Source organism: Toxotes jaculatrix, chromosome 2 (genome assembly GCF_017976425.1).
Source record: "Toxotes jaculatrix isolate fToxJac2 chromosome 2, fToxJac2.pri, whole genome shotgun sequence".
NCBI lineage: Eukaryota > Metazoa > Chordata > Actinopteri > Toxotidae > Toxotes > Toxotes jaculatrix.
Window position 1 is genome coordinate 12632754 of NC_054395.1, and position 14300 is coordinate 12647053.

Here is a 14300-nt window from a genome sequence, read left to right on the forward strand (position 1 = left end):
GTCTGAGTGGATTACGTAATCAGATTTGAGATGAATTAATTCATTATACTGTTTTGTATGGTAATAATAATTGTTTTGTTTATGGATTGATGCTGTCAAACTACACTGTAATTATGGAGACACCAAAACAAACTGGTTTCCAGCTCCCACAGCCTCTTTCTTTTCACCTCAGTGCTGCCCTGGAGACATGGGGAACTGCTGTGACACACAGGGGGATGCCCCACTGTGTGTGTGTGTGTGTGTGTGCGTGTGTGTGTATGCGTGCATCAGTGTTTGCGTGTGTCAACAAAACAATGAAACCCGACACATCCATCCAAATATTGCCGGGAAAGCCCTCTGACGCAGCTCACACATCCAGCCAGTTACACACATGCAAAGGTGTTGTGCCTAGCTTTTGTGTGTAATCTGGCTGATGACAAATAGTGGCACGAGCAGCCAGCAGCCTAGTGTATGTGTGAAAAAACTCTTTTAACCTTTGGCTGCACAACAAAGCACGCAACATCTGCAGAACCTCATTCAGAGCAAAGAAATGTGCAAATTATTAAAAAAACAAACAAATTTAATCACTAACCTGTTGTGGTATTAGATAGAAAGTGTTTGTAATTAAACCTACTTACAGTGAGGTCTGGATTTTGGAGTAATGGGGACACTGTTTCTGAAAATACAAGCTGCTGGTGAATTTTTAATGTTATGTTGGGGCTGTGAGCACCTAGATGAAACTTCCATTCAGCCATATTGATGAATATGGATATGGTTTGGATATCACAAAACTTGGGCAATAAATCCAAAACTATTTGCTTGTCTACACATCACAAGATCTTAAGTAGAAAGGTGTGCTTGTTGATCATTTGAGAGAAGCAATAATTTAAGACCAGTCAAGTTAATATATTTGGGTTTTAAAGTCTAAGTGACATTGTCCTATTTTTAATGCAGAGAAAAAAACCTTCTATGACTGCATCCCTTTTATTCAACCAAATTCAGGTAGCTGCTGCAGCATCAAAGAGCGGCAACATAAAGCCTGCTGTGAATGTCCTCACTGCTTCTAAGTGCATGTTGTTTAGCACCAGTTAACTAAAAAGTCCACTAAATAAGCTGATCTTTATTTTGCCTTCATTTTGCTTAGTACAGATATTAAAGATTATGAAAAGCTATACAGTCCCTTATTAGTCCCATTCCCCAACATTATCACAATATCAGTGTGTTCTTCCGACAATTGAATACAGCACAACACACACTTTCCAGGAGGAAAAAATTTTGGCCTATAAGTCACCTCTGACCCCTTGAAATCCATCACACAGTATATATACACCACAGTGTGGTATAGTTGTGTAAACCCCAGTTTATCCATTACATCACCAAGACTAGTTGTTGTGTTTTCCAGTACCACTCACCAGTTCTTGGTTGGTAGAATTGGAGTCGTCTCCAGGGAAGGGGATGTAGATGGCTAAGGCCACACAGTTGGCAAAAATAGACAGAAGTATAAAGATATCAAACGGTCTGGAAACACACCGTTAAGGAACAAACTTATTTCAAAGAGAAGGAAAAAAGGTAAGGATCAGGACTTTGAAGTTTTTTAAGGGCTTTGTACATCTAAGTTGATGTTGATGACGAATCCATGAATTTTGTCTGCAATAGTCTCCTTGTTTTCTCTCTATATACAATTAAATTCACTTGATAACAAGTAGGCTTAAAGCCTATGACGCAGAGTCTATAACGTTATCTAAATTCAGATAGTACTAAAAAATTAAAGCATATTTAGTTTATCATTTATTAATTTACTCATTCATCTGTCGTTAATCTATCTCATGAAATTATTCATTTATCAACCCAACCAATCAATAACATAACATTTTATTTAAGCTTCCACAGAAAACTATCTTCTACATAATGCAAGTCTGCCACTTACAGCCCACAGGCCATTTTCATTCTAACAATAAAGTTATGGTTCATGCCTTCACTGACTCCCTCCCCTCAACCATCCATCCTCTAATCTATGAAATAATCTATCCATACAAACAAACATAATCCATTCAGATACCCAAACATCTGCCATCCATTCATTCAACTGTTCTTTGTGCTAAAGGATACTTCCACTCCACCAGGCTGATGCAGGCCCTACGGATCGGGTTGTTCAGGGTGAGGCAGAACAGAGCTCTGGGTGGCCTGCTGTTGGTAGACCCTCCCTGTTTTTTGCTTTTGGCATACTGCTGCCTCTTCCTCTGCGCCAGTGAGCCCGCAGGAGCTGGTCCGGTGGTGCAAACTGAGGGCCGTGAACTCATGTCAGGCTTTTCAGCATCGCCCTGTGCTTGGCGAGCTGCGCTAATGGCGGCATGCCAAGCGAGGACCGGACTGACGGCAGAGCCAGTGCCACCGGGACCCTGGATGCCACTATTGGCCCCAAGGAGGCCATAAGAGGAGCCGACGGGCTTGCCTGTGCTGGCAGGGGCCTGCAGGGGTTCTGGTGGATGGAGCTGGTGCAGATGGGTGTGGCTTTCTGACCAGAGCGCAGAGGCATCAGTGGAGGGAGTGGTCCTTCTATTGCTGGCATACTGTGCCCCTGGGGGGAGAGGGGGGAGAAACACAGAGAAGATGGTTAAACTATTCTGAGACTCTGAGTCTGAATATGAACAAAAGCACCTGCAAAAATCATGTTCCCCACAGCTGATTTTTTTGATAGTGCATTTTAAGAAACTATTTAACAATTTTTTGTTACTCATCAAACAACATATGCACTGATACCAATGCAACTGTCAAAAATCCAAAAATGTAATTTAATGTAATGTAATGTAATGTAATGTAAGACCAAGGAAAGCAGTAAATTCTCACATTTAAGAACCTGGAGACTTTGCTTTGAAAATGTTTGGGGAAAAAAATGAATCGATTATGAACATATCTGCTGATTTATTTTTTTCTGTCACTTAATTGACTAATCGTTGCAGCTCAAGCCATGTTGCTCTCATGTGTCCGTATATCCTTTCAAACGGTACAGTGATAAATAAAAAGTTGAACCTTGATATCTATAACACACATGAGTAATAACCTGTTGGTAGTACTGTTGGTTGATGAATCTAACTTTCTCATCATAAAGAGCTCACTTTCTGTGATGATTTTGATTTAAAATGACAAGTTTCCTGTTTCTTTAAGCAGAGAAGTGCCAGAAAAAAAATAAATAACTTTGACACAGGAGACTGGATGTACTCATTTTGCAATTTATGCAGATAAGAACAATATAATTTCAGATAAAATCCTGCCATGTGCGGCTTTAACACTTTCTGCAAATATATGTAACTGTCCACCAGAACAAAAGATGATGAAAGCTGAACTTAGCAGAAAAGTGAGCAGAGGAAGAAGAAGAGGAGGAGGATTTGTTTGAAAGGAATGTGGAAGAGAGAAAGAGAAAGAGATAGAGAGAGAGCAGGACAGCCTGCATGAATGAGAGAGGCAGAGAGAGTCATTAAAATCAATGCAAACCTCGACTGAAAAAGAGTGCCCTTGACACAGTCTCTTTGGTTCACTGCAACTCTACAGCAGAGTCGTATCAGGGAATACAGTCACATCTAACCAGCATTTCATGCCATCCAGCTAAAACAGCTCTCACACTGAGATGATGGTCAAATCAGAAACACTGATCATTCATCAGAAATGTACTTTAAAAGCACCACAACTCTTGATCAGTGAAAACTCCTTTTGCAAACAAGTTTGGTGTGTTTAGAAAAAAATATTATAGAACAAATTCAAAACCTCTAATCTGAGTGAGGGAAGAGATAAATCTGCAGGAGAGGTCGACCTTCTTCACTCCGCGACATAACATTACCACAGGTGCAAAACAACAAGTGCAGCCTGTTATTTAACAATCACATGATGATATTTCTGAGATGTAACAGGAATTATCCCAGCTGTCCTTTCGCATGTCGCACATCTGTCACACGACGCGATAACACCTCTCTGCTGCTGTTCCCGACTTTACCTTGACCTGTGGCTGCTTTTCTAAAACAGTTCAGTGTTTGTCTGGGGCACTTCTAAAGAGTGACAACTGATAGAAAACAAAATAACAAAAAAAATTAACTAACGGGATTTAGGCCTACTTGAAAAGTTGATTTACCGCCCCTACGTTCATTCTGGAGGGCGCACAGATACAAAGCACCCTCCACAAGCTGTCACATGTTTCCAAAATGATCACTTGACCATAACATTGGACCAAATACGGTCAACCATTTTTCGGAGAACTGGCCGCAACTCGTTTCCCAGCGGATTTGACAACTGCTGTGTTACGTCCATGCAGCTTATAATTTTAATAGCCTGCGCAATCTCTTCACTATAATAAGTTGGAAAGACATCTAAGAAGCAGACACGACACGGTGCATACAGTTAGGTTGCACAGAATAAGCAGACATCCAGAGAATAAACCATACGAGCGCTCTCGCCCCCACTCGCCGCGCTCCCAACTCTCCTCCTGCGCTCCACGCACGGTTTTACCTTCTGACTGTTCATCTGCTTCTTGCATCCTCGAATCCACATTGAAAAAATCCGTTTTACATCCAACTCATCGTTGGAAAAACCATCCAAAGGTGTCGACTTGCGAGCCTGAGCCGAGCCTTTAACCTGAATCATAAAATGTTTTCCCAGCGCAAACCCTGAGAGGAGCGCCAAACATTTTCGCCACATCCGGGTGCCTGCCTGCGGATTCACGGCGGATCCGAGAGGACGGGCTGACAGCAGCAGTCAATCCACTGCTGTCAATTATTCTCACTGTGGCTGGGGACGGACCAAGACAAGTTGGAACAATCACATAGCCTGCTGTATACTGGAATCACCTGTGCAAGCTGGGAGTGCACCTGTTGCTGCCCATAAGGAAACTTCCACAGAGCGAATTAAGCATCTCAGCTCAGACATGAAAATGATTTTTGGCTCGACTGCGAAATGTTTTCAGACAGAGACGGTGATTTATGCTTAAAAAAAAACCCGTTTAAAACAAGGGTAAACAATGAATGAATGGAGTTCTGCAAGAAAACCATATATAAGCAACAAAACCAGGGAGATGACAGCAAACAGCTAAGCCAACAATGAGTCATTCTGTTGGTAATTAGATCTATTTGTATTAATAACTTGTATAAATAGTGTTTGTATAAATTAAGCAGCATGTGACACAGACACACAGAGAGGCGCCCGCAAATTAAAGCCTCAGCTCCAAAAGCTTGGTCTATGAAAGTATAGCCTTAAATCTACAGAACTAAAAAAATATATACAACGCAACGACTGAAAATGACATTAGGCTGCACTGGATGTTTAGGCCAACAATATGTATTGGATCTGTCTGCTCTATATTTCTGTCCATGTTTCAGTTCAGTAGCATCGTGCCGTCATGGCACAGTCCATAACTCATTATAACGCAAAAGAGACAATTCAGATCAAAAGGAAAACTATTTGCACACATCTGATGGCGTCTCTGTAGACTACTCTGACTTTCTCCAGCCAGAGAGATTTCTGGATAGGAGGATAAACACCGTGCCCTCATCCAATCCCCCCGGTTAAGTCCCTAAAGAGTGACTGTATTCCAGGTCCATGGACTTACCCCTCAGGGGTCTTCCCCTTATAATGAACGGCATTCTGTCACCTGGCTCTTCTCTGGGGCCTCATAGCGCCGTTTTCTGCCCTCACTCCGCGGCGATTCGAGAGGAAATGAGTTGTCGGAGCTGTGCTGGAAGGTTACCAGTGATTGGATTACCTGTGCCTCTATGGAGGATAACAGTTTCACAGTAGCGCGTAATCCTCCGATTATAATCCCTGCTCCAATGTTCCCTCAACAGAGGCAGGTGAAGCAGGCAGCTGCAGCTCGACTGGGCCAAATAACAAATGATAAATAATGAGAGAATTGTTTGTCTGTTCGGGTTTTTCTTTTTTTTTTTTTTTTTGCTTTGCTTTGCTGTTTGTTTTTCAGAAGTTAACATAGATCTAAAATGGTTTTATAGTATTTTATCTAAATAATTACAATATTACACAACATTATGGACCATTCCATTAGTTTGAATGTTCTTTATTTATATTTTTTGTCACTGTCAGTGTGTCATTGTGATTAGGCTGCGTAAAACTTAAAAAAAAAAAAAAAAAAAAAGTCAGGACTTGGCATACAGAAATCTTGTGATTTCACTTAAACTGCAAACAACTGGTTCACTTTGAGTGAAACCTAAACTCAACAGGACATGTTAACATTTTAACAGCTCTTCACTTGTAGTCTGTAATGCACAGAGGTTCTCAGATTTAAGATCAGATAGGACCCAAACAGGACCCCAAAAATAAGTGTTGCAGCGCAGCCCTGTGGTGGGCTAGGAATCTAACATGAAAAGATACTGCTGATGTTAATTTTTAGAAAAATTATATGACTCACTTTATGATTGGTCAAGCGAAATGTATCCCCTTGATATTTTTTTTTTTCAACATTACATTGAAATATATGTTAACTAAACTTAATAACTGCGTAACTAGTTTTAGGCTCTTGTTTTGATGAAATGTAATTTAATCTAATTTAATTTAATTTAATTTAATTTACTGAAGCTTTCTTCAGTAAGCAAATTATCTGGCCAAATTATTTTCCAGTGTTGAAAACTGTTAACACATGAAGGTTTTTTTGTTCATTAATTTCACTTGTTTATATGTAATATAACCGGTTTAATTTTTAAAAAGCACAGTGGCTAAGATAAGCTAAAGTCATAAAGCCGACGATTCCCCTAGCTAGCTCGTTTTTAAGCGATACTCTAACAAATTGAGAATTACCTAAACTACAGCTTGGTATCTGCGGAACAAACGACTTTTTCAGAGCTGTGATTTCCGGGGAAAGCGGAAGTTTTCGGTGTCTGCAGAAATCCGACCGTGCGGGAGCAACAATCACATCCGCGATGGAGACCGTAAATGCGGGACATATGATGAGCTTGGCAGCTCTACAGAGACAAGACCCATACATAAACAAACTGCTCGATGTTACTGGCCAGGTGGCTCTCTACAACTTCAACTCCAAAGCGAACGAATGGGTAAGTTTGTCAGAGGACGCAAAACTGTTTCGTAGACATAGCATGCTAATGCTAACTCCTCGAGAAAACAAAAACAACCTAGACATATGTTGGGATTTATCAGACTGCAGCTTACCCAGATGTGTTCACAGATATACCCTTTCGGTATCCATGTCACTCTGTTAGTGTTATATATAATAAGTCTTTGGTTATACGTTAGCGTTATCTTACCTGAGCTAACGTAAGCTAGCTGGTAACGCTAACAGTCATGGTTTGTTGCTATTATTCAGCGCGGTTTGGATTAACGGTTGTTGTTTTTAACACATAACGTTGCTTTTTATTTCAGGAAAAGACCGAAATCGAGGGCACCCTGTTCGTGTACGCCAGGTGAGCATATACAGTGTTTTTTCATAAGGTGGCAGGATAAACATGAGGGTTGTGTTGTTTAGCGTTACGTTTCTTCGTGCTGTCAGTTGACGTATTCTGCACACGTGTGTAGGCCGCAGCTTTTGTAAACAAACATTAAATGCAGATCGAGACAGACACATCTTATAAACATATCTTACTTTGCTCTTATTTGTTTTTATTACAGCCTTGTTTTCACAAGAAGAAAAAGGGCAAAAGCAATTAAAACTTTGGTGATTGATCAACTGTTTAAAGTCGTTTTTACGATAAACAATAAACATATGGTACTGTGCAAAAGATTGTTCTTTATATGTAGTGCATAAAGAATTGGCTGTATGCGTGCGGAAAAACGAATTTGCGAATGATCATATGCCTCACTGATGCTGTTCCATGATAGATAAGAATACAGATATTTGAAGGACCTAAAACGTTTGCACAGTACGTTGCCAAATATATATTTATATCATTTTCAAGTAATATATGTGTTTATATAAGATCACATTTCAATTTATTAATTTAGCGCACTTCATGTTGATGTAATTCAAGTCAAGAAAGTTTGCTTATGTTTGATCATGACATAAAAATCAACTCAGTCAAAGTAAGGTTTAAAGCTTTTACTAAATCTAGTGCATAAGTTGATGTAAAGTATGATCAGGGAGGTGATGGCTTTGTTTTGTGCCATGCAAGTTTTATCTTACAGCGTCTTTAATCTTTTTTTCATATAAGGTCTGCCTCCCCTCACCATGGCTTCACCATCATGAACCGACTGAGCACAGAGAACCTGGTGGAGCCGATCAACAAAGACCTTGAGTTCCAGCTGCAGGATCCCTTCCTGCTCTACAGGAATGGCAACTGTGAGTATTTTGTAGAATATAAGCACTAAAATAGTAGATGTCATGCACAGCACAAACCTGTTTCTGTGTTGGTGTGGACTGAAATTACATGTATCTTAGAGACTATTATTTTAAGTACTTGACTGTTTCTAGATAACCATCAAAGGCCATAAGCCCAGCTTTTTGACCCTTTGTTGTCATCACACTTTTACAAATTCTGTGCAAAATGCCAAAGATCCTCTTATGTCAGTGAGAGTACCATGCTTTATTTCTTATCTATAGAATCTGTTTCTGCTGCACGACCAAGAAACACTACTGTGTTACTGAAGATTTTGTTAAGGAAATGTACACACTGTGCATATCTTGGAAAGCACCAAGCAGATGTTGGTGACATTCACTATCTCACACACAGATTAAATAAAAAAATCAAAACAGTACCTCTGAAAATGCCAAACAAACACCTCCTCAGTGTTCTCTGGAACATCTCTCTTCCCTTTTGCTTGAAGTCATTTTGGTGTCGTGGAGTCGCTTTGAGCAGGAAAACTTCCTCAGAGGAGACTTTTCCACTCATGACCTCATGCAGGCAGGTAGCAACAGTTTCAGCTTGGTTTGGCTACGGTTGGTATCGTTCGGCATTGGGGCAAAAGCGACCAAAAAGACCTATTAGCTAGAATGATGAATCTGACTACTTTTAGATCTATATTTTATTATATAAGCTGTGTATTTTCTGATGATCTGTGCTTTATCTAGTGAAGTGCCAGTGCCGCTGTTAAGCTCCTCTAGCCTTATAGAAAGCGTTCAGCAGGAAGTAAGGTGAAAAGGAAGAAATTCCTCAGATCTTCAGAAAATAGCTGACAGCGCTGCCACCCAGGTAATCTATTAGAAGCTGGAACAGGAGTTTCATCAAGGCAACGAATAAGGAATTGGATTGTTTTCCCATTTGCTTGCTTATCAGAAAAAATAACATGGCCAGGGTCAACGTCAGAGTAGACTGTTCCCCTTTTGGACTTGGTTTGCCTATCAGCTTGGCTGGTATGGAAGGCATGATGTAATTTCTTGTTAGTATTCAGGCCAAAGCAGCTTCTCCAGTAGTTTCACTTGAGTCCAAAAGCTGTTGTTAGCATTTTAATTCCACAGAGAAGGTCGAACTGACAGATAAAACTGGGTACAGGTGTTGAGTAAATCAGTGGTTGAAAGTATTCCTCGAGATGTGTTGGAGAGGCTTCCAACTCTTGGCAGCTGACAGTCACCTCTGGAAGACTGGTCAGAGTAAATTCTTCCTGGTCCTCTCGGTCTTTTAGCTTTCTTCAGTAATACAACTTATGGCCGAGGATTCTTTGGTTCTTCTCAGACATTAAGCAGTCAGGCTCTAATCTGTGTTTGTTTGGTGTGATTGTGCTCCAGCAAAGGTTTTTGTTGTGGTATAGAGTCCAGGTTTCTGATGTTGAGACAGAAAAATATCTTCAGGATGGCTCTAAGACTCCTCCCTGTTCTGTGAATTAGGAAAAGCAAAGAAGAAACGATGAAAGCTGAGCAGGAGCAAGACTGAAGTTTGATTGAAGAGCAGAGAGACCAACACAGGGAATATGGATTCTTCAGAATTCCTCTTCTGATAATTAACCGTTACTTGTGTCTTGCTCTAATCATCTTTGAGTACTGGTGAACTCGCTGCCTGAGGTTGACAAGTGTACTCAAAGTTAGAGAATACTGTTGAGAGAAACCTGTATACTTTGGCACACACACCTATTTACACCTCTCCATATTCCCCTTGGTAGCGGTAGAGGCTGCAGGGAGGCAAACACACTGGTTGCTAGGTTACCACAGCCTCTTAAGGGACCTCGAATACACCAGTGTTTCATCACACACACAAATGATACATAACCAGTGTCATACCAACAAGCAGTAACTACTAGCATACAGTGTTTTTGTTTCACATTTTACTGCCCAACAAGTAATCAGTTTCCTTTGTGTGGTGACGAATGTGGTGTATTAGATTGTTTTGTTGAGTGAGCTCAGTAATCTATTTTTCAAGCAAAACATGTGTCTTGTTTTAATGTAGGTAATGGCTAATAGTGACATTTCACCATTAACTGTTAAACATCCACCTGATTAATTTTTGCACTCTCTGGCTGACACTCCTTAAAATACATACCCATTAGTTTTACAGCTCTACTTGATCCCTGGGGAATTCCCCTCAAATAAGTAAGAAATAAATATGTTTTCCTACATTATAGCAGAGACACTGGAATGTATGGCAGGTTGCTGGGCTCAACATTGTGATGACGGTCAGCCATCGGAAATGGCATCGTCCATTGGCCCAACCCTAATAGTGGTTGACAGATATTTTAAAAAATCCCTTTATTCAAATGTTAATCCATGGTCATGTTTTTAATTCATAAACTTGAAAAAAATAATTAAGGCATGTGCTAATTTAAGGTACCCTACTAAGTCAGCATTTGTATTGTGTTTGTATATGTAATACTGCCTCTGTTATCCTGCCAGTGTGGACACAGTGTAATGTACAGTGTTTGTGTTTTCTTGCAGTGGGTATCTACAGTATTTGGTTCTATGACAAGAGGGACTGTCAGCGTATCGCTCAGCTGATGGTCAAGTAAGTAGCAGGACATGTCTGTTATGTATCTGTGTTTGAATGAAATGGGACAGGACATCACTGTTATCTCTTCTAAGTTATTTTCCACCCATTAGCTGTTAGCTTTAAAAGCAGCCTTACTTTAATCAGTGAATATGTGAATACACATCTGACACAGGCTGTAATGGGTAGGTGTGCAGACAAGGCGTTAAGCTTTCACTCTCCCCCAGGATTGTAAAACAAGAAGCAGACCATGCCCAGAGGGAGTCACCAGAGAGGGCAGAGCCGGGGAGGACCAATGGCGTCGCAGAACCACGGCCCATTGACATCCTGGAACTGCTCAGTAAAGCCAAGGAAGAATACCAGAGAGTGAGGAGGCGAACGCACACTGGCAGATACAAACATAACATTTTATTTAGGCTCATAGATAAAATAATATGCTTATGCTTTAAGTATTTTGAGTACTGTTTATGTGTAGTTCTTCCCTACATACGACCTTCAAAGTCACTGCAGATTATACATAAAAAAGAAACATGAACGTTGACCACAGCCTGGACATGGCTGGAGAAACAATGTGGTATACTGCAGCATACTCAAACACCAACACAGAGTCTGAGGAGTAAAATTCTGAATGTTTTTTTTTTTTTTTTTTTCCATTCCATCCATAACTCTTGAACACTGACTGAAACACTGATGGATACACAGACTCATGAGTCAGGCACATCCATATCAGAGATTACAATGGTACTAAATCTGGAATTATTTCAGGTGTGGGGGCGTGTGTTTAAGCACCTAGAGGTGAAGTCTCAATTTATGATATTCTTGCCCTGTAACCCCTGCTTTCAGTCTATGTATTTATCCTCTGGCTCTTTTTGAAAAATTGAAAATACCATTTAATTTGTGTATATATGTGTGTGTGTGTGTGTGTGTCTGTCTGTCTGTCTGTCTGTCTGTCTGTCTGTGTCTGCAATGCAGGCTCAGGCAGGTGAAACAGATGGGTCTACAAAGTCAATTGTGAAAGCAGCTACCAACGCCACAGAACGTACCCACGGCACACCGCAAACCGAAAAGGTACAGACTTGCATGGATGCATGCTGTTTCCTCTGTTCACTCCCACATACAGAGACTGTTTAGGAGGGTGCATGTTTTTATCTCTGGTGTCACTGTAACCCCATACATGGTTGAGCATTTGGCAGCAGAAAACTGCAAACAAACAGACAGTTAGACTCCTTTATCTGAGGCGAGGGGCCGACAACACGTTTTTTCAAGTTCTTTTGACAAAGATGAGTGTTGATGTTAGTGCAGACTTCCACCCAGCTCATAGATTTGTTGTTTTTACCCAGCAGAGCTCTCACACGATGGTGAAGCAGATCACAGTTGAGGAGCTTTTTGGTTCGTCCCTCCCTAAGGACCCATCTCTACCTGCCATGCCCACACAGAACACCACCGCTGCTTCCAGTGACCCCTCTGCCACCTACATCCAGAACCAGTCTTATCCCACTCCAGCTCATCAAAACTCCGGGTCCAACCAGCGGCACCAAGCCCCTGGCCTGCTCCCAGCTCCATATGCACTGCATCCCAGCCCTGTATTCCAGGCAGTAGTCCCCAGGTCAGACCCCCAGCCTCGGTGCTCAGTTTCACCTCTCCTGGTGCCTCCAGCTGGCTCAGAGCCTCGTGCTGCTCCAGCTGGTCCAGCAGCATCGCCAGCAACTTCTGCGGCTTATTTGGAACAGGAAATACTCAGTACGCTCAAAACAGCAGTGCCAGCTGTGAATTCAGACATCCACAAACCTATCCTTGCACCCAGCTTCCTGCCAAGCACCCTGGTCCCACCCCACAGCTTCCAGGAGCCAATGGGGAAACCTCTTCTCCAGCACAGCAAAGAGATGGAGGTTTTCTCTCAGCCCCCAAACCTGGTCAAACCGATGACTGTGAGTTGAAGGGTTTTCTTTGCAGCTGTTTTTGTGGATCTGTTTTGCTGATATCAGCTCCATCAGTATCTTGTTTCTCGCATACACTTTTATACCAAAACAGAATAGATAATATTCCAGCATGTTGGTTGTTCATGTGTCATTTCTCCTCCTGTGCCCCTTGTTTTTTCTCTTGCTATTCTTAGGCTGTCCCCATGAGTCCAGGTCTTGCTGTTCCAGCACCCGAGATTTCAGTGCTACTCTCCCCCAGCGCCTTCCAGCAGTCGATCAGTAAGGCAACAACAGCTGCGGCAGCAGCAGCATCAGTGGTCCTTCCTGCCCCCTCTGAGGCCTCCTCTACCTCTGTAGGAGCTGTGGAGCCTCCACCAGCGCCCTGCAGCAAAACACAGCTACAGGAGACTCTGATACACCTCATTAAGGTAAACCAAGGGCATAAAACATAAATGTCAGAGATTTGTCTGACCTCTACCGTCTGACTCACCCTAGTTCTACTGGATCAAACACACACATTTCTTGACAAAAGTTAAATAGTTAAAATTCTTTCATCCATTACAGAATAATACTGTGCTAGTTTAATGATGAGGTGCCAGCACAGTAGTGGCAGATCTATGTACTTCACCTTCAACACAGATTTGACTATAGATCTGTATTACTTTCTACTGAAGTAATAGTTCCAGTTAGTTGCAATTTTATAATTTTATAACTTTCCAAAGTTTATTATTTAACCGGGAACATACAATCATTTTTATGTTGAAAAGGTTAAATTCTAGTGAAAAATGTGTGTATACAAACATGCACACTCACGTGTAGTTTTCTCATTCATCATTCTCTTCTTTACTTTACCTCCCTGTCTAGAACGACCCAGACTTCCTCAGTGCCATTCATGATGCTTACCTGCAGACTCTGTCCAAGGACTTCAGCAACATGAAGCTATAGTCCCACTTCAGCTCTCATCACTGTTTCTTTTATTGCTACAACCCCTTTGCGACCTGTGAGAAAACCAGGAGTTAATGGGAGTTAGAGAAGTGCAGCAAGCAGGTTGTTGACACACTGTACACCACGACTCTTCAAAGCTAGTCTGTGCTCTAAGGGTTATTATAGCATGCACCTCACTGTTTAATCAGAACTTTTTTTTTTTTTTTGGAGTCCTTACCTGAACACTGATGCTGTCCTGGGTACTCACATCAACACGGATTGACTTTTTGTTGACGTATGACAAGACAAGAACTACTGTGGGAGAGAGGGATTAAACTTCCCCTTGTGGCCTTGAGGTTTTTTTTTTACTTCAGAAATGAGATGAAACTTTTGGCCATGTTTTGGTAAAGTTCAGCTGTTGCTGTTGTTTGATTCTCTGGAAGAGGGGTCCACAGTGGAGCTCAGACGACCTCAGATCTTTTCATGTTCGACCTTTGGACAGATGAATTTGCAGCTCAGAATCACTGACACTGCTTTTCTCGCTCATCTCACGTCTTTACTGCTTCTCGCAGTGCGAGAGTATGGGAACACTTATAATGTGCTTATACTCTTATACTACTTA

General features: G+C 41.4%; 2 protein-coding genes across 3 annotated transcripts in view; one reads left to right on the top strand and one right to left on the bottom strand.

Annotated features, from left to right (window-relative positions):
- cacna1db (calcium channel, voltage-dependent, L type, alpha 1D subunit, b) overlaps nt 1-5606 on the bottom strand; it is an 80405-nt gene extending 74799 nt beyond the window's left edge. The window contains exons 1-3 of the mRNA XM_041046622.1: nt 5573-5606; nt 2089-2557; nt 1392-1497 (exon numbers count right to left, since the gene is read on the bottom strand). Of these exons, the coding sequence (XP_040902556.1) occupies nt 1392-1497; nt 2089-2557; nt 5573-5606 (609 nt within the window). The remainder of the gene's footprint in view (nt 1-1391; nt 1498-2088; nt 2558-5572) is intronic.
- A 1256-nt stretch (nt 5607-6862) lies between these two features.
- Nucleotides 6863-14300, top strand: part of dcp1a (decapping mRNA 1A) — a 9342-nt gene continuing 1904 nt past the window's right edge. The window contains exons 1-9 of one of the 2 annotated variants that reach the window (XM_041064943.1): nt 6863-7025; nt 7351-7391; nt 8136-8263; nt 10787-10853; nt 11063-11201; nt 11808-11903; nt 12176-12763; nt 12949-13182; nt 13619-14300. The exon at nt 13619-14300 is cut by the window's right edge and continues 1904 nt beyond it. In XM_041064943.1, coding sequence (XP_040920877.1) covers nt 6894-7025; nt 7351-7391; nt 8136-8263; nt 10787-10853; nt 11063-11201; nt 11808-11903; nt 12176-12763; nt 12949-13182; nt 13619-13699 — 1506 coding nt within the window. In that variant the 5' untranslated portion in view covers nt 6863-6893 and the 3' untranslated portion in view covers nt 13700-14300. The remainder of the gene's footprint in view (nt 7026-7350; nt 7392-8135; nt 8264-10786; nt 10854-11062; nt 11202-11807; nt 11904-12175; nt 12764-12948; nt 13183-13618) is intronic. The other variant, XM_041064951.1, reaches the window with a different exon arrangement.